Here is a 25,363-nt window from a genome sequence, read left to right as displayed (position 1 = left end):
CGGCACTTGAGGTGGGGGTTTTCAAAATAAAAGGAGGATCAAATTCAACTTTTAACTCCTTTACCGTTTTGGTGGTTGGGGTTGTGGGGCAGAGTTTGTAAGCAATTTGAAGTTATCAGAATTAATACAACCTAAAGACTTAAACTATATGTGAAAAACGCTTTAGTTAATTAAAAAAACAATAATAGGTTTTTGAAATAAATAAAACGACCTGAAATGAACTTGGAAAATAATAAAATGAGCCATTGATGGACAGGTTTACTGGGACTCTGAATGTCTGTATGTCATAATATCTACACTGATTTTTTTCTAAATCCTTCCTGTAGTGTATATTTTCTAAAAACAATAATACTTCAAAAGATTAAAACTAAACATTTTCCAAACAATAAAAACCGAACTGAAACCATCAAACCTACTTTGGGAACTAGCTGAAACTAACTGAATGAAAAGCAAAGTTAAAATGAAATCAAAATAAAAGATAACAAAAAACGTACAACCTATAATAATTATTGGCATGATTACTTGTCAAAGTAAAGCAAATATACTTACAAAGTGTGCTATTCTCTGGAGAGATTGGGTCGCCATTTGACTACCTAAATGCTTAGGGATCACCACAGCAGATCATCTCCCCTGCATGCCCCCTTCACTATATCTACAAACCCCCTCTGAAGTTTTTCCTCTTTCCTTGTCCCTCTCAGCTCTATGGTAAATGGCCTGCATTTGTATAGCACTTTACTCAGTCCCTAAGGACCCCAAAGCGCTTTACACTACATTCAGTCATTCACCCATTCACACACTGGCAATGGCAAGCTACATTGTAGCCACAGCTGCCCTGGGGCGCACTGACAGAGGCGAGGCTACCGGACACTGGCCCTCTGACCACCACCAGTAGGCAAACATGGGGTTAGTATCTTGCCCAAGGATATTTGGCAGCCTGGGATCGAACCACCAACCTTCTGATTAGTGGCTGACCTGCTCTGCCACCTGAGCTACAGCCACCTCTATAGTCAACATCGTTTCACCAGTAGTTACAACATCCCTCCTCTGCACATGTTCAGACTATCTCATCTCTAAATCTGTCCATTGTTTCGGATGGGTGACCTCAGGTAAACTCATCCAACTTCATTATCATTCCTCTGTTCCTTACAGCTTTATGATTCCAAATGTCTCCCTCTGACTCTCACAGTTTCTGTCTTGTTTCTTCTGATTTCCATTCCTCTTCTCTCCAGATCACATCTTCTTTCCATGTCGCTAGGCTCCATCTTGCCTACCACACATCTCACCACTGTCTTGCTGTCCTAACAAATGTACGGCACCAGCCTCACATACTTCCCTGCCACTGCTGACTTCCTCATGCAGTGCCACAGTTCCTCTTGGGACCCTCTAAAAAGGGATGAAATTCAGGACTGTGCACAGGTTACATCTAGCAAATATCAAAGTGAGAGCAAAACAAACAAAAAAGAACCCAAACATAATGTCAAAAGATCTGAATAAATCTCTGCTGAAACATGTATTAATATTTTTATATGCTGTTTTATAATAAGAAATGTAGAATGTAGAATAGTTAATTTGTTAATTGATATTAATATTGATAAAATATACTTTTCAGAGTTTGCAAAAGATGGTCTGCAACATTTCTGGGTCAAAAAAGGTGGAACAATGCAATAAATGTTGGAAAAACTCAGATAACACATTTGCAACATACTTATTTTCATAGTTTTTAGGTTTATTAGGTTACCAAAAACTATTAATGATACAAACCTGTGAACCATTCATCCACCCCGGGTTCAGAATAATGGAACTGTTGCTCGTTTATCAGGTAAGTAACAGATTATTTAAACTCACAGAGACAATGACAATTTTGAAACAGCATTGTGCAACCAGTTATACTCAGCTTTGCAAATACATTAATGTACTCTGAGCCGTTCTTCGTTGTTATTATAGTCTGTAGCTGCTTCTTTTATTTTGAAAGAAACACCGGATTCAACATACATCCGCTGCTCAGGACTGCCAGACTTAATCCCATGCGCATGCGTGACACATCACGAGACGCAAAATCTGCGGGGATGACGGTTAATGTAGTTGAAAGAAAGGAAATCCACTACCCAAAATGCACTAGCGTTTAGGATATACCAGGCGGGGAATAAGAAAAGTGACACCATGCGTGAATGCACCCTGCGATAATTGTCAGGTTTAAGAAATAGAAGCAGAGGAACGGGTTGTGTAAACATAACGGGTGGCAACTGAATATTTTGGGATTTAGTGAGAGAGCTGATGAGTTCAAGTATGTTTTGGTGAAGACGGGACCGCGGATTCGGCCCTCACGCGGGCGTCTAAGCTAACTGTCGTGTTAGCTGTGATGTTTTCAGAAGTGAGCTAAGCCCACATAACCGATTGGTGTTGACACCGTGCCTTTTAAAAGAAAATGTCTAGCTTTAACTTTGGTTCGGGAACTCTTGGGTCCACCAACACAGGTGGAGGATTCGCATTTGGGGCCGCAACCAGGTAACGACAAATTTTAGATAGCCCACTTAGCTAACGCTAGCATAACCAGAGGTATCTTGGCGTTAGCAGATACGGCTTGCGAGTTTCAAAGTCAGTGCTGGGTACGTTTTTTCCCGAGCTATTCAGCAATGTCGGGTCATAGATGAGCGTTTTAATTAGATACATTTGTAAACTCTGTTATTTCAAACTTTGCATATGCACGCACTGCAGAGTGAACTCTTGCAAATTGCGGGCTGCCAAGAGAAGTCTTTGAAGTGACAATTAAGCTATAGTAGTTGTAGTTACTTTTTATTTTTTAAGAGGGAAATTAGTTCATTACTGGTAATAATGTGATTGGGATTACCATCCATCTGTAAAGCACTTATCACCATTTAGGTTTTTTATATAGAAATTTAAGACCCTGTGTATTTTCTTCGACAAAATCCTAGTTGTTAATCTGTGTGTACTGTAACCATAACACAATGTCAATCTTTTATTAGTTTGAAACTTGGCAGATATTGTAGAAGAATGTATGGGCCTAAACCTATTACTTTTTTTCTTCGAAAGTGCTCCTGCGGCCAATACCGGTGGCTTTTCTTTTGGTGCACCTTTGGGTACAGCAAGTGCAACCCCCAGTACCAGCACCAGCACCCCGTCTCTTGGCCTAGGAGGCAGTCTTTTTGCTCAGAAACCTGCTGGAGGATTCTCCTTCAATACACCTGCCTCAAGTAAGAATGCAAAATAATAAAGAAATAAAAGTATTTGTGATATTTCTGCCAGCTGCCCATCTTATGTTGGGACCTTGTGCTATTTCAGGTGCTGCTGCGCCCACTACAGGCCTCACATTAGGTATGTTTGGGGTTCTGTGGGGTATTTTTAAGTTGAAGTGCTTCTGAACAACAGGTAATAATTGTGTTTTTGTTTTTTGTTTTTGTTTTTTAAATCTTTTTTTTTTTTTTTTTTTAAATGAACAATTACTTTCTCTCAGGTGCCCCAGCCAGTACAGCTGCCACCACTGGCTTTAGCTTGGCTTTCAACAAGCCCACAGCCTCAGCTACGCCGTTCTCCCTCACAGCTACTAGCACCTCTTCGACAGCCGCTGCTGGGACAGGCTTGACGTTTGGCTCTGTCCTGACCTCCACTGCTCCACAGCAGCCTACAGCCACTGGCTTTGCCCTCGGTCTCGGCGGAACTACGACCACCACCACGGCAGCCTTAACAGGTCCATCACTAGGCAGCAGTCTCTTCTCCAGCACTGTGCCTACAGGTGAGAGGCAAACTGTCAGCTTTACAGAGCTGATGTGTTAAATACATGGCCAAGTGGGAGTACAGTGAATGCTTTGAATTGGAGTGTTCGTTTTAATTAGTTGTCACAGTTCTATAAACTGTATGACTATTTCTTGCCGCAGGTCTGAGTCAGACTACTCTTGGTGCAGGAGGCGGGTTATCGTTCGGTTCTCTGCTGGCAACCTCGACAGCGTCATCAGCAGCTCCTGCTCCGAGTATCGGCCTGGGTGGAGTCGACTTCAGCACTTCCTCTGAGAATAAGAGCGACACATCATCTGGAGCCAATGCGCAGTACGTCCTGCTGACCAACACGGTCCTTTACTGTCTTATGGAATATGTCTAATGTCTCATTCTGCTGTTAATGTTTAGCACCGACTATCCTTTCTGTTCTAATGATGAAAAACACTTTTTCTCACCCTCAGGGACAGCAAAGCTCTAAAAGATGAGAACCTGCCCCCAGTTATTTGTCAGGATGTTGAAAATTTTCAGTAAGTATCGTTGTGTGATTTTTTTTTTTTAATTTATTTATTTTTTAAAAATCGGGTGTTTTAATAGGTTGAATGCAGCAGTATGACCCAACCCAAATTTTATCTGGTGAGGTCTCTAGGAGTCCCCATTCTGTGTAAAATCCCAGATGCATACATATAGTTTGAGTAGTAGCACTTTGAAAGCATATTTGATAGTTTGCCATATCTATCAGAGAGCTTTTATGTCATCTACAAGTGATTTCCTTCTTTTCTTAATTCTTTTGCAGAAAATTTGTGAAAGAGCAAAAACAAGTTCAGGAGGATATAAGCAGAATGTCATCAAAGGCCATTTCTAAAGTCCAAGATGACATCAAGAGCCTCAAACAGCTTCTGTCCGTCAGCGCCAGCGGTCTGCAGCGCCAAGCTTTGGCCATCGACAAACTGAAACTGGAGACGGCACAGGTAAAAACGGTGTACTTATGTTGACACAGGTGTCTATTTCTGATGCACATTTTTTGTCATTAAAAAGTCAGTAAATCTGAAACTTGCATTCCAAACTTCTAGTGGATACACAATATATAGTGTATGCAGTGTTGCAAAATATATAAGTCAGGAAGTTCAGTATCAGTGTTCATTTCCCAAAGCATCTGTAGATGTACCTAAGATAAACAGAATTATTTGAAATTGGACTTCAGATGAACTTAATATGTGGGTTAACCTTTCCTGTTCCTTATACCTCACAAACTAAAAATATGAAAAAGTTTCCCTTGGAAATCTCAAAGATTTTTTTCTAGATGTTTGACTTTCCTCTTTCCTTTGTTGCTAAGGAGTTGAAAAATGCTGACATAGCACTTCGTACACAAAAGACCCCCCCTGGACTTCAGCACGAGAATACGGCTCCATCAGAGTAAGTAAGCTATTGGATGAAAGTCAAAGTAAATCCAAGGTCAATGTGTGCTATTGCAGTCCTTTAGCTCTCATAGACTCTGTTTCAAACGACTCTATTTCATTTTAATCATAGGACAGCAATAAAAAACTACACTTGGCCAGTGGATGTTTTTGTCAAAAAGCTTCTCTTAATAGTTGATTCAAAAGGTTAATAATGAACATTGCTTAATGTACTGAGATTTAAAATATGTGTCCCTTTTGTGTGTAGTTATTTCCATAGCCTGGTAGAGCAATTCGAGGTGCAGCTTCAGCAGTACCGGCAGCAGATAGAGGAGCTGGAGAACCACCTGACAACCCAAAGCAGCGGCTCTCACATCACTCCTCAGGGTGAGAACACATTTGTCTGGCTGTTAACATAATTCTGCTCATGTTAAAGTTTGGTTTGATCACAGTGTTACATGTTTCATTAACAAACGGGCTACAGATGTGTTTGCATTCAAGATGAAGAGAAAAGAGACAGTTTCTGGTTCTTTTCTTTTCTGTAACCCACCCCGTTTTATTAAAATACATCAAATATTTATGCAGACATTTTTTTTATGTTTTTGTTTACAGATCTGACCTTGGCCATGCAGAAGTTGTACCAAACATTTGTCGCACAGGCCGCCCAGCTCCAGTCTGTCCATGAGAATGTCAAGGTCAGTTTATTCCCTCCTGCTTTTACATATATTAATAATAATAATAAAAAGATTCGCATTGCTTGAAATGTAATGTGTAATAATGTATAGGACTGGGTGACGAGGCAGTTGTAGCGTTTTCATTTAACGTGTCTTTCTCTCTGGTGTCTTGTGGTATAGATTTTGAAGCATCAATACCTCTCCTACCGCAGAGCCTTCCTGGAAGACTCCACGGATGTGTTTGAGTCCAAACGGGTGTCTAACAGGAAATGGCAGAGCACGCCGCGAGTCACTACTGGGCCTGCTCCGTTCTCCAGTGTGCCCAATGCTGCAGCTGTGGCCATGGCAGCCACATTGACCCAGCAACAGCAGCCAACTCCAGGTCTGACTGCCTACAAGTTCTAGCAAGTTTCTCCTTTGTTAGGAGACTGAAGGAGAGGAAGGAGAATCAATAATAAAAGCAAGTTGTGGAGAAGACAGGATCAGTGTGCTTTTAACATATTTTGGTAGCAAATAACTCAAAAGGTGAGAGAGGATGATTAAAAGTACAAAAGTAACAGCAGCCTTATCTGGTGTTAAGGTATCTGTGCTTTCTGTAGTGAATGAAAAGAGGCTAGAAAGGAAGAAATGAGAGAAATCTGTTGCTTAACTTTAACAGGAGACATTTGTGCTGCCTTACCGTCTTGTCTCTGACTCTCAGTACAAGGGTTGGAAACATTTATTTTATGAACCTTACAATTCAAGAGTGAGGACATTAAATAGATGGCCCCAGTGCAAAATGAAGACCAAATCCCTTCTGCTAATTTCTCTCCTCCTCTGTGTGCCCTCTCTAATGGGATACCAGAGCAGCTTTATGGCTGACATCACTGGGGAAATTGCACAGTGGTGGAAAAAGTCAAGCAATCTCATTTTGAATCTGGAAACTTCTAAACCTCAGTTTTGGGTTTTGTTTCGTTTTAGCAATGCTAAAAGTGAGCCTAGTACTCAGTTGAGGTTGTTGTGTAATGAAGTTAGGATAATTAATGCACTTGCTGTGAATTTTGTGGTTTCTGAATGATTAGTCCAGGTAGTGGTGCATCTTTAGATTTTTGTCACGTCAGTCTGGGCGTTGAGTTGGTGTACGTCTATGGTAATGTAGCCCCAGCTATCTTAAATCCGAATGATATCTCAGACGTGTGGGAAACACCAGTTAATCTGACACCGAATCAACGTGCTCCTCTCTGAATATACAGGGTAGTAAAATAAGAAGAGACTATATTAAAGTTGTCATCCCCACCGTTCCTTCAAGCACACAGCTTCTGTTGCCCAAGGTCTTACAAGTAAAAAGTCTAGTTTAGACACAGATATTCACTTTAGAGAAACCATTCTCTAAATAACCTTAACCTACTGACATTTACAGTTTGACTGTCATGCTGATTGTAAAGTTCTTTCTACTCTTTGGCAGTAACAAAAAAAATTACTATTAAGTACGTTGTATTAGGCATAAATACACAGATTAAACATCGTGTTTAATCGGAAATTGATTTGGCATTTTTGTAGGAGCTTATATCCTAAAATATTTAAATGAGCCTCTTATACTGAGCAGTCAAGGACTCAAATTCAGTTTTGTTAAAATACAGCCAACATAACCTTAAGAATATTTACTGCAACATCTGAGATGTTCAACATTTTAGCCATTTGGTTTGAGTTGTAAGACATTTTTACTGGCACATCAGGGTACCTGCATACAACTAACACACTAAGCTATATATTAGCATGCTTTTGCTGTCTCTTTATTGACATAACTTCAAAGGTTTTAAAGCAATTGTTATGAGGTTGATGGGATGTAAAGGCAGGTTGGTTTAAAAATGTTAGTCTGATCTCTACTCATTTGACAAAGCTCATGAGATGTGCTTTGACTGTTATCAGATCTGCTGCCCACCAGATGTTTGCTAATTTTTCCATTTTTAATGAATATTTCACATACTTTTGAACACTTATTTGGGTATGCAGATGGAGTTGTACGTTAACACCTAAACTAATTAACTATGTGCCAAGTAGGTATGAGACTATTTAACTAATCCATTCCTTAGCCACTGTTTACTGAAAAAGAAAAAATAACAACAACTTAACACACAAGCCACAATAGTTATTATTGTGTGGTAGAAGTGCACACCACCTCGGTGCCTGCTTAAGATTTTTTTTAAATTTAATTAAAAATCAGATTTTTTTTTTTTTTTTTGATCACTTGTTCATTTTATCCATTTGTGCTCTGAGTATGCTAGCTATCCAACAAGGCTGTAGTATAGGAGTTTAACATTATGGGTTGGGTTTGTAAATTATTTTTGGCTAGGGTAATTGATTGCTTTATTTAGCAAAACTCCCACCTTTTCTGCTAAGCCTAATTGCAGGCTAGTGTATTTATTTATATATTTATTTTTTCTGCTTAAAGGTGACCTGTTTAGATTCATTTAGTTGTTGCATATTAAACATGTTGAAAGTTTCAATATGAGTTTAGTGTACAAGTAATCCCAGCAAACCAAACACTCAGCCTTCAGAACTCTAAATGCAAGTTTTCTAATTATTATTATTTTTTCTTAACTCATGACGCTGTTTGGATTGCATTTATATAGCGCTTTTCTAGGCACCCAAAGCGCGTTACAATTCCACTATTCATTCACTCTCACATTCACACACTGAATAACAAAGGATTATCATTAATATGGTTATAGTAGCCCCACCCACCTGCTTTTCACAGCTTCTTTTTGCAAAGGGCAGCCAATCAGAAGAAAGTTGACTGAAGAGAGAGGAGCTAAAACAGGTTTGTTTCAGTCAGTGGATGAACTGAGGGGACGTGAGTCATGCAAATCTAATAGAACCCAAGGATTAAAAAAGTAGAGCTCGAAATATAATAGGTCAACCTTAAACTTGGGTCATTATTGAAATGGCATGTTGGAGGGTGATCAGTATCACAGCATTTAAAGATGCAGTGGGCTGGAGTGGTTTTTTTTGTTTTTGGTATATTCACATCCGACCTGTACACATGCCAGATGAGAATGGGTCTACACTGTTCAGATTTCTGTCTCCATGGACATTGGGTTAAGGTACCAAAAGACTCAGGACTGAAAATAACTCTGAAATGTACTTTTTTCTAGTGGAACTAAGGCTGAGAACGGTGAAAAGCCCCGGTCACTTACTGGCCTAAATGAAGCAGTGTTCTCAGTGTGTTTGTCTTGTGAACAAGGAGCTGAGGTTGGTCTTTTATGTGGACAGATCATTTGGATAATGAATTGTCAGCAGTGACAGTAAGTGTGTGCATTATCTCACTGTTCAATACCTTGATATATTTGGCTGGTTTGGTTTTAATAAAGGCCATACCACTGTAACTTGATGAAGGTGATTTCACTTAAGGGCTACTGTCAGTGCAACAGGGCTGGATCATTTCACATAGAGTTCATTTCAGAGAAAATGTGGAGCTAAAGAGCTATTCTCAAGTTGTGATTTCAGGTATTTTATCCAAGGCGATGGTATGTTGTACAGACATTTGCTTCTCAATTCTGTAAAAAGTCTACTTTTCTTGTTGGTTTAACTGTTTGGTAGTTCAGAAGAGAACAATTTGTTGCTGCTCACACTGGTCCATAAGTACCAGTGAGATACATTAGTGCCAAAAGAAACTGGTCTGTATGGCCACATTGTGTGTCTTGACTGTATAGGGGAGTTTATTTTCCCACCATTTTTCTCATCTGAGGATACAGCATTGCTTGTTGTAGATAGCGCTGCGAGCTGAGCAGTATTGGCACTCAGAGGAATAAAGATTGGAAAACTGCTGTTGAACATGTCGCGATACAAACAGGAATTCATTGAACTCACTTCCAGTAATCATCGGCATACTGCTGCTGATTACGGCGGTGTATGGGTAAAAAAAAAAACAACCTAAATGATTAATTGCTAATGAAAACACTGCTGCTTTTGGACAGTCCAGTCCTCTTATCAAACGCTAGGTTTTTGTTTGTTTTTGTAGGATTTAAAGGAAGTCCTTTAAATGGAAGTCCACACTCATCCAGAATTTGACATTCTGTGCAGTTTTGCTCACACTTTAAAATATCGTCTTCCACACCTCTACAGTCTCACTTGGCACAATAATGACTATTAAATAATGTAATAATTATTGGTCTGTCAAAGTTGTTTTGACTTTGAAGGTAATTGTGGATATTAAGCCACTTTAATACTCTAGTAGGTATCTTCTCACTGTCAGTAACGTGTATGCAAAGCTGTATTTTCATGAGTGCTAATATAACAGCTGTTCCCATTTACCTCTTCTTTTTTCCTTTTATAAAAGAAGTGAAGGAATTAATGTGACTTTTTATTTATTTATTTTTTAAATGGTAGGAAGATTACCAGTGTCACAATTTGCCTACATGAACCTGAGATGCTCAGTAATGAATCTGAATTATACCTTTTGGTATCTTTGTTTTTCTGTGTGTTAAGCTTGAGCACAACAGTTCACAATAATGGGCCTGATTAGTTGACTGTTTGAATGTTGCTATTATCTCCAAAACATTTCCATATTCTTTGTCATTTATAGTGTTTAGTATTTTGTTTGTTTGTTTTTTCCCCTGCTAGTGGCGTTCAGGAGGCATGACTATTACAGGGTGTTTTGGAACCAGTAGAATTTACTATTAGTTATCTGAAATTAGACTAAAAAAATCAATCTCTTGCAGGTTTTAGCTTGTCATCTCTCTCTAAAGTCAGACTCGATCCAACAAAGACGGATTTGTAGCTTGTAGTAATTCACAATGGAGCTTTTGTTTTCAAAAATCGGTGTAAAATTATTTAAACGAACATAACAAAGGTCCTTCAGTTTATGTTGGACGCATGACTCAAAACTTGACCACACTGTCTTTCACAGGCAAACTGTACCAAATCACTGATTTTCTTTGTTTTGACCAGTTTACACTGAAAGGCAGCCATGAATGCCATTTTCACATTTCTTATCTAATTCTCCAGTGCTTTTACCTGTAACCGTGTGTTTTAATCTTATATATCCAATGCCTGTTGATACAGTATATTTAATCTATGGATATGTTGTGCCTTTTAAAGCTATATTCAGTAATTGTGTGATGCATTTTTAAAAAGTTTTTTTTAAATTTTAGGTATGCTAGTTCATTCACTCTCAGAAATCTTGAATTTGGAAACTTGTCAAATGCAGTAGCACTTAGCAATTAACAGCCAATTTTTGTTCCAAACTGTTTGTTTGTGTTTTATGTAAGTGGAATTGCATATTTAATTGAAAATAAATTGGTTTTTAAACAAAGAAACGCTTGTCCTTGTTTCTTTTTCACTGAACTTGTTTTAAGAATGGAGACTAATTGAAAACCTCCCAAATTTGATAAGATAAAAGAACGCATAAAGAAAACAAGACAAGTTTCTGAGTGAAAGAACTAGCAGTGCTTCCTTTTTCCCTCCCAGCTTGCCAGCAGTGATAAATGCACTGCTGATTAGCTGGAATATTTTAGTTGAAAGCCTTTATAGCAGGATAGTACATATTCATATGTACTTTGTGAAAGCCTGATCCATTGCCTAATTATTGTCATTATATTTCAGCTCATGTGAGGTTGCAGTTAATTAGATGCTGTAGTCTTTTGATGCCTCTGTCGGCGCAGTCATTAGATCAGATTATCATATTTTATTTGAATCAACTGCAGGAATTGTTTCTAAAGCTAAAATAAAGCTGTCAGCGTGACAGCAGTGCAGTTTACTTTGTGTTTTTTTTTGTCTCACACAAAAGAAGAGTAAAAGCCTGTGCTCTCTCTTTGTGCCTTAGGGACCCAGGCACCTCTGGGGGCAGGGTTTGGAAACCCCTTTGCCTCAGCATTGGGCACTAGCTTGGGCTCTTCTACCCTGGGAGGTATTACCTCTGCTTTTTTTTTTTTTTTTTTTTTTTTTAAATGAATATTCCCTGTTTTCTCGTGTGTTTTATTTTTTGCTAGACTCCTGCATACTTTGCCATTTCCCCTAATGTTACCTGGTGGTTAAATCAAAGTGGCTTTTTAAAGAAAATGTATTTGAGTTTGGTTGTATGACAGACTAAGCAGCTGGTGTGTATGTGTCTGACAGAGTGGTGCAGTCAGAGCTTAGCTGTTTCTCTTTTCTGCTCTGCCTTTTGCGAGGAGTCAAGTGCGTTCACACCACACACAAAAACTGCAATCTTATCGTACAGTTGTTACCTGGTAAACAGTTTCACTCAGCTGTCATGGCGAAACGCTGTGGTGTTAAAATACGGGCAAGTCAAATTGCAAATCCACTTGAGAGTGGAAGCAAGTGGTCTGAGCGCACTCAAAAGTATTGTGTTTTCTCGTAGTTTGGGTATTCGGTGAAATCTACCGTTTTTCTTCCTTTGGCCTTTGCTTTGCGGTGTAGTGCACTGTGAGTCCTGTTTGATTCTGCAGTATTCGGTCAGAAGTTAAGCCAAGTGTGGTGCTCTGTGGATTAGTTTATGACTTTTTTTTTCCTTTTTGCTTGCTTTTGTCTGCTAATGCCTGCCAGTGTGTAACTCCTGAGGCGCTTCTTGTTTTTGTATCTAGTCTAGGCTGTGTGCTTAGACCAGTCTGACTTCCATGTCACTCTCTCCCACAGGTTTTGGTGGTGGGCCAGGATTTGGTGGGGTGGGGACTGGGGGGTCTTCTTTTGCCTTCTCTTCCACCAGTAAGCCCACAGGAGGCAGTCTGAGTGCAGGTACAATACATGCTGTATATAGCACCTTAACACCTGGGCCACCAAACATGATGGCAACAAAGAATAAAGGCTCAGCTCGCTAAGTGTATAAAGTTTGGAAAGGGTCTAAGCTGTAACTGTGTCTCATTAGTGTAATGTAAATGGCACTGCAACAAGTTTAGTATATCCATATTTTAAAGTTATAATGAACGTCCCAGCAGTGGGTAAATACAGTTATATGTGTATGTGTATATATGTGTGAGTGTGTGTGTGTGTGTGTGTGTGTGTGTGTTGGCACTTTAGAATCTTGGGGGTTTTAAGCTAGGATGGCAAAATCCTTATAAAAAACCTCTGAATTTCATTTGAACTTCCTTTTTCTGACACCAGATTTTCTAAATCCTCATGTTATTCATGTTTTATCTTTTTAGTTTTCTCATATTTGACTGTTTTTTGTTTTTTGTTCCTTGTCTTGCTTTACTAGGTTTTGGTAGCACCAACAGCTCAGGCTTCAACTTCAGCAACCCTGGCATCAACCCCTCTGCCGGCCTGACGTTTGGCGTGTCTAACCCACCTCCTGGAGGCTTTGCCACAGCAGCACCCTTACTCCAGTTGAAGAAGCCCCCAGCTGGTAACAAAAGGGGCAAGAGATAGAAACGGGAAATGATAGACGCATGTTACTGAGCAGCTGACCAGCTATGGGTTTGTAGCAAGTACAGCTTGATCTCCCAAAAGCATAGAAGGCGATGCTGAAATGACCATTACCCAACCAAAACAGAGGAAATACGCTATTCTGAATTGTCCAGTCTTCTACATGCATTTCTTTTTAATTTACCCACATTCACGTTTTCCTGTTGGATCCAACTCTGCAGAGGGATTAGACTACAGAAATTAGAACTGAAGTACACGAGTGACTCTGTTTTTAGCAAGTGATTACTTTTGCCTTTGGTAAAGAAGGGAGGACCCAAATCAATACAGTAGGCAGCGGCATGTAAAGACAGGATAAAATAGCATTTATATCATTTTAAGCATGGATTTAGCTCATTTGCATTGCTTCAGAATGTTTTTCTTTCTGCACACTTTGGTCTGTGGTGCTACAATGCTTTTGGGATTGTTGGCTCACTTGCAAATTGCTCAGTTACTGGTGAGAAATTGCTTAAGCCAGAACATTTTATAAGACAACGTTTTTTCCGTTTGTTTTTTTTAATGCTTTGAAATGGTTCTGTTGTGCTCCACAAACTGTCAATCACAGAAATGCACTTGAGCGCTTCCCAAATGATCACGTGGCCCAAGGTTCGTCCAGGAAACGATCAGATAAGATTTATGGAGCAATGTTTGTGGCAGTTCCCGTCTGAAGTATCAAAGGAGTGTAATATTACATCCTAGATAGTTTTATAGGCTCCGGAGCGTCCAGGGTTGTTGTTTTGTTTTTGTTTTTTTTGAGAAGCACAGTTTTATTTTTATATCAAGTAGAGAAAGATATGAGATTTGAGAGGTAAAAGTGGACTAGAACCTTGAGCTGGTCCATTATCTAGCTCATGTAACCTGTGTTTTTTTTGTTTTTTTCTTTTGCTACTCCATCCTCATTAATTACTTTTAGACACATTATGGTTTTTGGTGTTTTGCCCCTGTGTACTGTTGCAAGAACTTGAGATTCGAAACTCTGTGCTCTTTGTATTACATGACTTCATTAGATGTTAAGTTGGTTGAATTTGAAAGGGATTTCATATGCATATTGTACCTGCTCAGTTTCTACATGTGCTAGAACAAATCTGCACTTTCCAGTGTATGTGACCTGACGGTGATTGTGTGAATGTGCATGTGTTTCTGTCACACAAGTATGAAATTGTCTCTCTGGTCTGATCATATTTCCTTTGAGTACTGGGGCTGGTCGGGGGTCAGATATTCTGCTTTTTTTTTGTTTGTTTTTTAAATTGTCCATGTTGTTGTTATTATTTTCTAATCACAGTCTGTGGAATCCTGTATTTTCTAGAAGCTGTTTAATAATAAAATCTCCAATATGATGTTTTGCCTGTTTGTGGCATCACTTCAATAAATGTGTGTTGACACAGAAAAACTCTGTCATCAATATGTTGTATGTCACATGCTTTGCAGCAGCTCTTCCTGCATCTGATATATTTTCAAGTCATCCCACGAAGCTAAGTTAACCCAGACTGTTTGTGACAACATAATTGTACTATGAAGCTTTCAAGGCTGTAAGCCATATAATGCCAAAGTTTGGGAAGTTGCCCTAAAATTAATGTTTTCACACTAACTTCTATTGTTCCTTTAAAAAACAAGCACAGTCTAGGTTACAGATTCCTTATAATGTAGTCAGGACCTAAGAGGCCTTCTGAGGGTACATCAGTCTCTCTAAACTCGAAGCTAATGTGTTTGTCCTTTTGCAGTGTTACTTTGGTCTTCCACTTTTCTATCTAAAGTTAAATTTTATCTTAATAAAAATATTAAAGCCAGTGACCAGTTTCAAAAGAAAGTTTATGTTTAAAGTTTTGAGACTGTAATAAAACCCATAAAGATTCCTCTAAACACATATCTGATTAAATGTATCGTTTATTCAATTTGACCGACAGGTTTTAGCGCTCCTAACATGAGGGGAAAGGTATTTTCCCAATGATCAGTTAGTCTTACTACAATAAACTTAGGTGAGGGAGCACAGCATGCTGTTTGAACACTGATCTCTGCTGAAAATGCCCTTTTGTATATCTGTGTAAATATTCCATTAAGAGTTCTAAATTATGATGAATGATTCATTTGTTCCTTACAGCAGGGGGGTGTCTAGAAGGGGAGCAAAGGGGCCTGCATCCTGAAATATGATAGGCTGCCCCATCAAAGTCACTGTATTAGAAATATTACTACAGTACTGTCTTATAGTGCCCCGAACCATTATAGAGCATAGAACGGGCCACTAGTGCTACTGATAGCTCTTATTTAAGTAAAAAGTTTTGAAAGTGGCGTTTTGTGCACCAGTTTTTTTCACTGGAGGAATATTTCTGACTGAATATTGAGATTTACGTCGGTGTTCTCCATGGGTGTCATGTTATTTTCGTCAGACAGATAACGCTGCCTCCACATGAACAGACTCAACTTTCTGGGATTTCCTTAGCTGGATGATTGAGCATGTAGAGGGGGCGGTAGTGCTCTTCTCGTGGGGTTTCTAATACCACAGGAAGAAGAAGAAGAAGACGCCGTTGCTATGCGACGACGCTACAACACTCCCATGAACTGCTAGGCATAAATAACCATTACTTAGGCTAGCAACTCATATTTCAGGGGCGTCTTCCGGTGACTTTCTGTTCATCAGTCCAGGTAACAGCCTACAGTTTTTAAAGCAAGTACCATACAGCGGATTAATGTCAGTGAACATACTATAATTATGTAGTTGAACAAAGGAGAAGGACAATTGGGAGACAATGTTTGGTGGACTAGAAATTAGTATTAATTTATTAAGTTGAATCGGTAAAAAAACGGTACCAGATGAGAGTGTATATGCAAATTTTAAACTTACTTCTTTGAAACGCACTGTGTTCATAATCATATGTCTATATTCCTGTCAAACTCCCATGGGTAGCACAGAAAAATTTGAAGCACCAGAATGCAGTCTTTATATTAATGATGTTTTTTTGTCAGTGCGGGTGATTTTTAGTGTAGTTTTTAATTTTCTATTGGATTCTATTTCTTTTCAACTAATTGGACATTATTGCATTGTTTATATTACAGCCATGCCTCTTCCAGACACATTCTACTGTGCCCAGCAAATCAACATCCCTCCCGAGCTGCCAGACATCCTTAAAGACTTTACTAAGGCAGCCATCCGAACACAGCCCAAGGATTTGTTGCAGTGGTCTACGGGGTAAGTCTTAATGTCTGTCAATGAAGGTTCAGGTTAAGAGTAGAGATATGTGTGATTGTGTTTTATTCCAGTTTAATTCTCACAAACAGGAGCATAAACCATGTCTCCAGGCTACATCACTGTAGGAAAAGGCAGGCCCCTTTCACCTGTGCGTGTCTTATCGTTGCATTGACTAGCTGTAATTAGATCCCAAGGGCTTTCATGTTAGTGCAGCAGTTAAACTATCTTACTGTCTCGAATAAAGAAAAACCATGCTAAAAGCACTCGATGATATGGAAATATTCAATTTATTTTCTTTTACCTTTTATTTCCTACCTCTAAGGACTCTCAGCATCCTCTTCCTTTTTATTGACCAATGTAGCTTGGCTTTGTTTATAGCAATAGACAATAAAGTGAGTCATACAGTGAAGCAAAAAAACAAATCGAGCGCCTCCTGGGTGATGAGATGTTTATGTTATTAAAGTAATACTTGGCTCTGTTCCCTTTCAGAGATCCTGAAAGTCAGTAAATGCATGGAAAGTTATAATTTTTCTTTTCTAATAATCAAGTGAAATATGCCACAGCATGCCTGGAAAACCTCTCACAAAGAAAAGCAAATGGTATATTTGAATGGTATACTTAGGAAGCTTGGGCAGATGAATTTCAGAGAATGGTGATGCTAAACACAGTGTTTAAGAATTCTTTGCTAATTATTATGACTGTGTCCTCTTCCAGATACTTCAGTGCTCTGTCTAAAGGAGAGTGTCTGCCTGTTAAGGACAGGCTGGAATTAAATGTTGCCACCCAGAAGACGGACACTGGGCTGACTCCAGGTCTTCTGAAGATCCTCCACAAACAGGTAGTTTCTCAACAGCAGGCTCGTAACCTGTAGAAGTTGTCGCACAAATAAAAATTTTATTCTCACTGTTGCTTTTGAAAGAAATAAATGCATTTACTTTATCACATATTTGCGTTTTGCCATTTACTGTTTTGCTTTTATGGGTATAATTATAACTTCCATTGAGTTTAATGTCCAACTTTGATTACTCTTCTATTCTTTTATGCGTGTTTTTATGTGTGTGTCTCCATATTGCAGTGATGTTTCCCGTGTGGGTCATTAAAGTTTCATATTGTTTTAAATCCATTTTATCTCACCTGGGCTGTTTACTGGCATCTCGGTGTGGCGGATTCATTAAAAGAAATGAATAATTAATATTTCCTTAAAAGCTAGCACTTAAGCGGCAGCATTAATCTTGTGAGAGTGCTGCTCTTTTGCTGTCTCGAATTATTCATTTTGTAACATTTTAAACTGCATTGATAGTAGAAAGTCTGAAAGAAATCCAGAAAATCTGGATGCAAAACAAATGCAGATCTGTGCCATTATTTGAGAGATTATTATTAGTGTTTATATCCTGTTCAAATCTACTTTTTATTTGGATTACTGTGCATCAGTATTTGCGGTTATTTATGCCCTGGCTGTCCACATATAAAAGTCTAGAGAAAAAAGAGATTGTAAGTAAATAGAGCCACCAGATTCTCCATATCCAACCTTGTTGTTTATTTGTGGAAATAGGACTCATTTCAGATTTTATCTAGAAAGTGAATAAGTAGATTTTTTTCCCCCTAAAGTCTCCTAACCCCCCATTTTTTATCATCAAATCATAGCTGTCGCCCAAGACAACCTGTAGCAAAGAGGAACTGCAGGCGAAGTGGAAGGGCCTGTGTCTACCTGTGGCTCAGCTGGAGACCCTGCTGTCGCTGGGCAGCTTTGGCTCAGATATCGACTGGATGGAGTTTTTTGCCCTGGGCTGCAGCGCTCTTGGAGGGGTGAGGTGTTCACAATCCTGGCTATAAATGCAAATACAACTTTATATACTTCTTCCTTTGAGCCTTAAAAACCTGGTGTGAGGCCAAGAACAGCTGGAGATCCTCCAGCAGCACACTCTAGTCTCCAGGTGTTAATGTTAGATCCAGGAATTTGCAATGCAGTCTCCATCATCGGGGTCCCCTGGCTCCAAAAAAGAGTGACTGGATAAATCCTTTAGCAACTACTTGAATCTTCGCTTCGCTGTTAAGCCAATGATTTATTTTTTTTTGGCTTCACAGATTCAGATAGAGCAGTAGTGACAGATCAAAGAGAATTTATTTAAGCATGAAGAACTTTACAGAAGATAAGTTGGTGTCTAGGAAAGCAAATGCAGCTAAGCAATAACAGCATTATGTGCTCAGTGTTAGTAATTTAGGTAGAATTCTACTCCTGTTTTCAAGGCTCTTGAACACTTTAACCACACGAGGGCACTCTTATGCTACTTAGATTTAGCTGTCTGAGTTACAGTGTGTGCATGCAAGTATATTTCAGTGTGTCTTGCTTAAATGGGATGCGACAGCAAACTAATTCTTTGTTTTTGTGGCAACACAAATCCTCAGACTCTTATCAGTTCGCTTAAGTTTGCCTGCGAGATCCTAACAGAGGATGAGACGGGTGGTGCCGCAAAGATCCCGTTCGACACCTTTGTCAGGCTCTACACTTACCTGGCTCAGCTAGACGGGGACGTGCCACAGGAACGCATTGACAACTTCCTCAGCAGTCTGCAGCCACAAGTGTAGGTGTCATTTTCTCCTCAGATGTATAGCTGTCACACCACAAGCAGAATGGGTGTAGTAGTGGACAATTGAGCTATTTTGTATGCATAACTATTTTTTTTTTTCACACAGCGTAATTAGTTTCCCAGTTTGAATGATTTCTTCAGCCCAAGCAAAAAAAAATCTTTTGTTTGTTTAAAAAAAATTTTTTCCTCTTTTGTAATTCAGTCATAACTCTGGATGTGCTAAGCAGTATTTTAACTCTGTTGGCCCAACATTTCTGCCAGTCAGTGTCAGTTGGCTCAGAAGCACAGACAGTTTAAGCACTAAGCCATTTCCCACTAGCCTCAGATAATATTGTGAGATTGTGATGTTCAGTGTTGTGAAAATCCCTATGCTGCTGAGTGGAGCTGTTGCACTGATTCGCTGGTTTCTCTGCCCGACAGCAACAAGCAGAACGGCATGATTCAGGTTTCCAACTTCTACCCCAGCAGGAAGGGAGGGAAGCAGAGGCAGAAAGCAGTGGAAGAAAGAAGTTAGAAATAGGAATAAGGAAATGATGGCACCCAATTAATAAATGGAGCAGCTAACGCTTCGTCAAGCACAGCTGTTTTTCCAAAAAGAAATTGGTCCCATTAATTGTTGGCATCAGCCACTGTGGCCGATTATTCATCAGTGTCCGGCTGAATCAAGCCGCTATTATGAGTCGGGTTGGATTTAATGAGCAGCAATAGAAGCACAAAGCTGCCATGCTCAAACTGTCAGGTAGGGTGTGTGTGTATGCTTTTTATTTCCCATTCCCGTATGACTCGGCTAGTGAAGTTCATTTATCATGCACGCTGCCTATCAGCTTGCAGCCTCGCCACATTTGGCCTCTCTGCTCGCGTCTGCATTTCACCCAGCAGACCAAAAAAAGGAAGTCAAATAGATAAGCGCCTACGCCACAAGAGTGTGATTTTCAGCTTGCGTTAGAGACTTGTGTTATATTCACTCCTCTGTGCAGTACTGTAAACAAACAGAGGCACATTTCAACACCAGTGACAGTGACAGTGTGAAAGGTCCAGAGGTCCAGAGATACAGTATGACTGTTATTAACATATTTGCCTCTCACACAAAACTGCTACGTTGGAGGTATTTCAACAGACAGCACAACAAACGGGATCAGAGAAAATTCCATTTTCAGACACTTTTGGCATTTGGTCGCAGGGGTGGAGGATACACGCACACACAGATACTGTAGCTTACCCCTTCCAGGATTGCAACTGTGGTCAAGTCAAAGAAGACTGGAAGACAGATAGAGCCCCCGCTAACTCGATAACTGCAGGCTCTCCGCCCATATGACACAGCAGAGAAAGAATTTTGTCAGGGCTTCCAGCAGTGATCTTTTTGTGCAACGCCCACGTTAGAACTGAGTAAATGAGCGCGCTGAAAATAACTCAGTATTAACTGTAATCTGCTCATAATGCTTTTATATTTGGAAAGATTCCTATTTGTATTGATAGCTTTTATGTCTGGGTGAAGTCTGAAGCAGAGATAACTCTGGTATCAAAGATTTAGCGCATGATGCAGTCAGCGCATAATTTGTCTTCATTAAATAACACAACATTCAGAAGCCATGCGTGAGGATGTGGATCGCCCAGCTGGAATTACAAGGTTAAACAGGACGAGATTTTTAGCTGTACTTATATTGTATTAAAAGAGGTATATAAATTGACAAGTAGAAAACATAAACACTGATTTGAACTTGGTTTCCTGTGGATCTTTTTTTTCCAGGAACCGATGAACCTCTTTTGATAAGGAAATCAGGAAGATTTTGATTCTGTGCAGGGTTTTCTCATATACAGGAATTTGCGGCAACCCCACACGTTTTATGCATAGCCAGAGGAAATATAACAGTTCCTTTTTTAACTACTTATTAGGGATTCATTCACCATTACATAGTAGGCATTACTGTGTATCAGTTGCACAGAAATAATAAAAAACCCATTGATTTCTCAAAATACAGACTAGCCTTGACTGATCATTTTTTATAAGGATTATAAAAACGGCCCATTTTGAAACCGGAAAAACCCTGCGGGGCTATATATGTAGTTTTTTTCTTTTCTCAAAAAAGTACATGTTTGTGAGCTGGTACTTTCCAGTGATCTAGGAATTACCCTTAATGCTGTTACTGCTTACAATAAAACACTATGTTGAAAGCTCAGTTGTGTATTTATTCAGTCTGCAAGCAAGCACTATTGCTTGCATGAGTGTTAGGGGCTTCTATTTGAAAGCTTTTTGATCTAGTGAATTATTATGTCGTTGTTAATTGGATTTAGATACTCTGGTAATGTTGCTATAGTAAAACAGCAAAGTAGTAAAAACATGTCTTTCACCCTGTGCACATAATTCTTCGAGATTTACAAAATCCAAGCCTCATGACAGCAAATTACAAAGAGCAGCCTCCTGTTGACTTAAATCAAACTAAACCTGGCAAAGCTGGCAAACTGCATGTGTTTTGAGACACAACATGTTCTTGTTCTTTAGAAAAATGTCTGTCTTGTCAGTCACATCTGTCTTGGTTGACAGTTCTAGTAAAGTAAAAGTACAATCCACCAAGAATGCTGTGGCCTCAACACAGAGAAGCATTACTATCCTTAGTTTATTTATTTAAAACATGTTGAGGGAGAGCCATAGAGGTGCTGAGGTACACAGTAAGGTGCAGAAGTAAATTTATGGAGCAGCAAAAGAAGAATAGATTGTAAATCACTGTATATGTAAATACCTACTGTTTGATTGCAACACATTATATGCTCCTCACAAAGCATTCCTTGGATATCCTCAAATTTCTCTCCAATAAATTTCTTTTTAGGTGCATCTTGCACTATAATAGTCAGGCTTACAGTTACAGATGCTGTGTGCGCCCTTTGTTTTAGGATGTTAGAACATGGAAAAACATGATGTAATTGCAAAGATGTCAGTGGTTTAGGAATCTCAGCTTTAGGGTGGACCTGGTTGCGCAGCCTTTACTGTTTCTCCAACTTTTGCTCACAACATCACATCTCCAGGGACGTGACAAATGTTGCAGGGCAGTGCGAAGAAAAAAAAAGGCAGTAGAAGAGAGAGCAGACACAAAGGCTTCATTCTACAGTGACTCTGTTGTGTAAGAGATTTCGGGATAAGGATAAGGGAAAACATATTTCTAGCTGTTTTCTGAAGTTGCAGAATTTATCGTTCTGTGAGCTGTATTGTTGAACTGGGTTGAGCTAGACTCGACTTTGGGAGCATGAGAGCATTGTTGGTTTGAAAGATTTATGGGTCGGTTTTATCAGTCGGTTAGTTTCAGTTTACTTCAAAAAGAAAATCTAGATAAGTAATCTGTGATGACTGGAGATGTTTGTATGAATTGTTTTGCTGTACATACATATATATGAATGAAATGAATTTAATTGACATGTAACATATTTAATGCGTGTATATTACAGGGAACTGCAACATGGGATGATAAAGCCACTGGACTTTATCTACTGGGACGATGTGGCTTCAGCTCCATAACAAACCATGCACACCGAAGCTGGAGGTTTAACAGTGGAGGTGGATTCGAATCCTAAAAGGATTGTGCATCATGTGCTGATATGTCAAAAATAAGGAAATGATCTGGAAATACTGTCTACATTGTAAATGCTAAAAACAGAAATATGGCTGAACCGTCTGTGATATCACCCTCACTTCTCTCATACGTCTGGGGTATACGCTCACCGCCATCTTTAAGATGGGATTGACAGGCACCTGTCAATCAAGCAAAGACCCGCAAAGCATTTTCTCTTTGAGCCTCATTATCTTCCTAATGGAACAGTGATCTTAAAATCCCCACTGTGACACATATCAGCAGGTGTGAATTTAATTATTGAGACTTAAACTCCTTCAAAAAAATACTGTAATTACTTTTTGCATTTTGAGAGAGGACCTCGGGGTGAGGGGTGGGGGTGCTTCATCAGATTCTGGGATTTATTGCAGCCATTATCATGCAGCCGTTGAAGGACCAGCATTTTATACAGCTTGATAAGTCCCTTGTACAGTAGCATTACCTACATGATTATGCACAACAGTCATTAGTTGCTCTGCAAGACGGCCAAAAAGAAAGTATCCCCTCTGTCACTTTGAAGATTTTATATATCAGGATTTCTTAAAAATTATCTGGTCCTTACCAGGTTCTAAAATTATTTCATGAGACAAAGGATGAGCAACATCACGTGAAATATTACACAGTTTCATTATTTGATTAATGAAAATCAATGTGTGTGAAAAACTAAGTAAATTCTATGATTCTGTAGCTGCTTGAAGTGATAGTTTTTTGTGTGACTTTATCAGTCTCTCACATCACTGTGAAGGGATTTTGCTGTTGTACTCCTTCCATTAACTGTGGTTTTCTTGCATTTATTTATGCACAGCTCTATTAAGGTCCCACCACAGTGTTTCAGTCAGGTTGAGGTCCAGACTTTGACAGCACCTTGATTCTTTTCTTTTTCAGCCATTCAGTTGTAGATTATTAGCTGGTGTGTTTGGTTTCATTGTTCTGTTGCACGACTCGATTTAGGCAAAGCTTTAGCTGTTGGACAACAGACTCACATTTGACTCTAGAACACTTTGGTATACAGAGGACTTCACGGTCATCTCTATGACTGGAAGGTGTCCAGGTCCAAGGCTGCAAAACAATTCCAAATCATCACCCCTGTGCTTTACAGTTAGTATGCTCATATGATGTGTTTGGTGTCTAAAATTAGGGACTGGGACTGTTTGCAGAAAGGTTGCCTCCTATCAGGTGAAATGAGTCCTCTAGGGTGAGTTGCCTGCTCTTGGAAAGATTACATCTATCTTGTTTTCCACTTGTGAATAATTTTTCTTACTGCAGAATGATGGACCAGATTATTTGGAGATCACCCCACAACCAATCCCAGATGGCCATCAAGAATTGGTAATCTAAGGTCTTTGCTGATGTCTTTCCTCCATGTCTTCCTCCTTAACACACACTTAAATACTACAGACTAGTACTAACAGCTGCTGATGATCAGTTGATCAAGTGCATTGGATTAACAGCACCTTGCTGCTACTTACTGTCTTAATTCCAATATTATGTAAGGTTGCACTTGTTTGTAGATTTTACACACACTGTTTTTGCCATACTTTTTATTGAATAAATAATAATCCAGTGTAATGCTTCATGTGTTGTTGCCTAGTGGAGGATGTATACTTGAATCCTTAAAACTGAAAGACGATTTTTAAAGATTTTTTTTTAATTAATCTATTTACAAGCCTGATTTTGTCTTTGGTCTGACATCATGCTACCAATACGTAACATTGATTGGTACAGCCTGTATTTGGGAGGGTTTTTTTTAAACACATGAATACACAGCACTTAATTAAGGGCCTCTAGTGATTGATTAAAATTAGCTAATTACCACTTGTAGACTATTGAATTTTTTTCCCCCTACTTAACATTCTACAAAAGCTTTCTCTCACCATGGATTTAAGTGTCACCCTCAGCTTCTGAGTGCTGGTAGTGTTTTGTGCCCTGGCTTCATTAACTTATTAGGCAAGAATATCAAGAGGTTCTAATCAATCTATTAATAATCACCACGTTAGGGTCAGTGCTATAAAGAGAAGAAAAAATTTTCCAACCTACTCTCAGACAGAAACAATCCTTTAAAAGCCTGTCATAAACACTTAATTTAAGTCACATTTTCAGTTCATTACACACATGCATGCACCTAACAGTTCAGTGCTTGTGCACATACAGGGCTCATAGTGGATCATTGTGAGGGACTCCTGCTATGTGCCAAAGAGGGGAGCATTGTGGGTGTTTTGGCTGCTTGAGGTTTTCAGGGGAAAAATGAATGACTGAAAGAGGAAAAGCATACAGGAGCCTGCCTAAACATACAAGCAACAGCAAGGTCATTTTATTTTCTTGCAGAAAAATTCAAGAAAACTCATCTTTCTTTCCTGGAAAGAAGAGTTTTCACATACAGTGGGATGCAAAAGTTTGGGCAACCTTGTTAATAGTCATTATTTTCCTGTATAAATCGTTGGATGTTACAATAAAAAATGTCAGTTAAATATGTCATATAGGAGACACACACAAGGTGATATTTGAGAAGTGAAATGAAGTTTATTGGATTTACAGAAAGTGTGCAATAATGTTTAAACAAAATCAGGCAGGTGCATAAATTTGGGCACCACAAAAAAAGAAATGAAATCAATATTTAGTAGATCCGCCTTTTGCAGAAATTGCAGCCTCTAAACACTTCCTGTAGGTTGTAGGAGAAGGCCATTCCAGAACGTTGTACTTGTTCCTCTGCATGAATGCCTTAGTGGATTTTGAGCAGTGTTTTGGGTCGTTGTCTTGTTGAAAGATCCAGCCCCGGCGCAGCTTCAGCTTTGTCACTGATTCCTGGACATTGGTC

At 39.2% G+C, this 25,363-nt stretch overlaps 2 protein-coding genes across 5 annotated transcripts; both read left to right on the top strand.

The window, feature by feature from the left end:
* The first annotated feature begins 1,991 nt into the window (after positions 1-1,991).
* nup58 (nucleoporin 58) lies at positions 1,992-14,514 on the top strand. 2 transcript variants are annotated; one of them, XM_084939074.1, is made up of 14 exons: positions 1,992-2,505; positions 3,052-3,212; positions 3,301-3,333; positions 3,473-3,751; positions 3,894-4,062; positions 4,194-4,259; positions 4,526-4,700; positions 5,066-5,145; positions 5,395-5,513; positions 5,739-5,821; positions 5,981-6,182; positions 11,604-11,687; positions 12,416-12,514; positions 12,975-14,514. In XM_084939074.1, the coding sequence occupies exons 1-14, from the start codon at positions 2,426-2,428 to the stop codon at positions 13,142-13,144; spliced, it is 1,800 nt and encodes a 599-aa protein (XP_084795200.1). In that variant the 5' UTR covers positions 1,992-2,425; the 3' UTR covers positions 13,145-14,514. The 2 variants fall into 2 exon arrangements, with proteins under 2 accessions (XP_084795200.1, XP_084795201.1); XM_084939075.1 differs by lacking the exons at positions 11,604-11,687; positions 12,416-12,514 and having other exon boundaries at positions 1,993-2,505.
* Positions 14,515-15,699: 1,185 nt separating this feature from the next.
* On the top strand, positions 15,700-24,982 carry ropn1l (rhophilin associated tail protein 1-like). Of its 3 annotated transcripts, XR_014801274.1 has the most exons (7): positions 15,700-15,817; positions 16,229-16,361; positions 17,076-17,199; positions 18,006-18,167; positions 18,768-18,943; positions 22,388-23,743; positions 23,815-24,982. XR_014801274.1 is itself a non-coding variant. In XM_084939072.1 (6 exons), the coding sequence occupies exons 2-6, from the start codon at positions 16,231-16,233 to the stop codon at positions 22,455-22,457; spliced, it is 663 nt and encodes a 220-aa protein (XP_084795198.1). In that variant the 5' UTR covers positions 15,700-15,817; positions 16,229-16,230; the 3' UTR covers positions 22,458-24,982. The 3 variants fall into 3 exon arrangements, 2 of the variants coding, with proteins under 2 accessions (XP_084795198.1, XP_084795197.1); XM_084939072.1 differs by having other exon boundaries at positions 22,388-24,982; XM_084939071.1 differs by lacking the exons at positions 22,388-23,743; positions 23,815-24,982 and adding an exon at positions 19,370-22,381.
* The last annotated feature ends 381 nt before the right edge of the window (positions 24,983-25,363 follow it).

This window comes from Perissodus microlepis, chromosome 9 (genome assembly GCF_051167445.1).
Source record: "Perissodus microlepis isolate ML-2025 ecotype Zambia chromosome 9, ASM5116744v1, whole genome shotgun sequence".
Lineage (NCBI taxonomy): Eukaryota > Metazoa > Chordata > Actinopteri > Cichliformes > Cichlidae > Perissodus > Perissodus microlepis.
The sequence above is the reverse complement of the archived record's forward strand: the minus strand, read 5'-3'. Positions and strand labels throughout refer to the sequence as shown.

Coding starts and splice junctions, on each gene's coding strand:
- ropn1l (XM_084939071.1), top strand. CDS start 16,231: ATGCCTCTTCCAGACACATTCTACTGTGCCCAGCAAATCAACATCCCT. Junction 17,200..18,005: donor TGAAGATCCTCCACAAACAG/GTAGTTTCTCAA, acceptor ATCAAATCATAG/CTGTCGCCCAAGACAACCTG. Junction 18,944..19,369: donor AGCAGTCTGCAGCCACAAGT/GTAGGTGTCATT, acceptor TCTGCCCGACAG/CAACAAGCAGAACGGCATGA.
- nup58 (XM_084939074.1), top strand. CDS start 2,426: ATGTCTAGCTTTAACTTTGGTTCGGGAACTCTTGGGTCCACCAACACA. Junction 4,063..4,193: donor TCATCTGGAGCCAATGCGCA/GTACGTCCTGCT, acceptor TCTCACCCTCAG/GGACAGCAAAGCTCTAAAAG. Junction 5,514..5,738: donor CTCTCACATCACTCCTCAGG/GTGAGAACACAT, acceptor TTTTGTTTACAG/ATCTGACCTTGGCCATGCAG.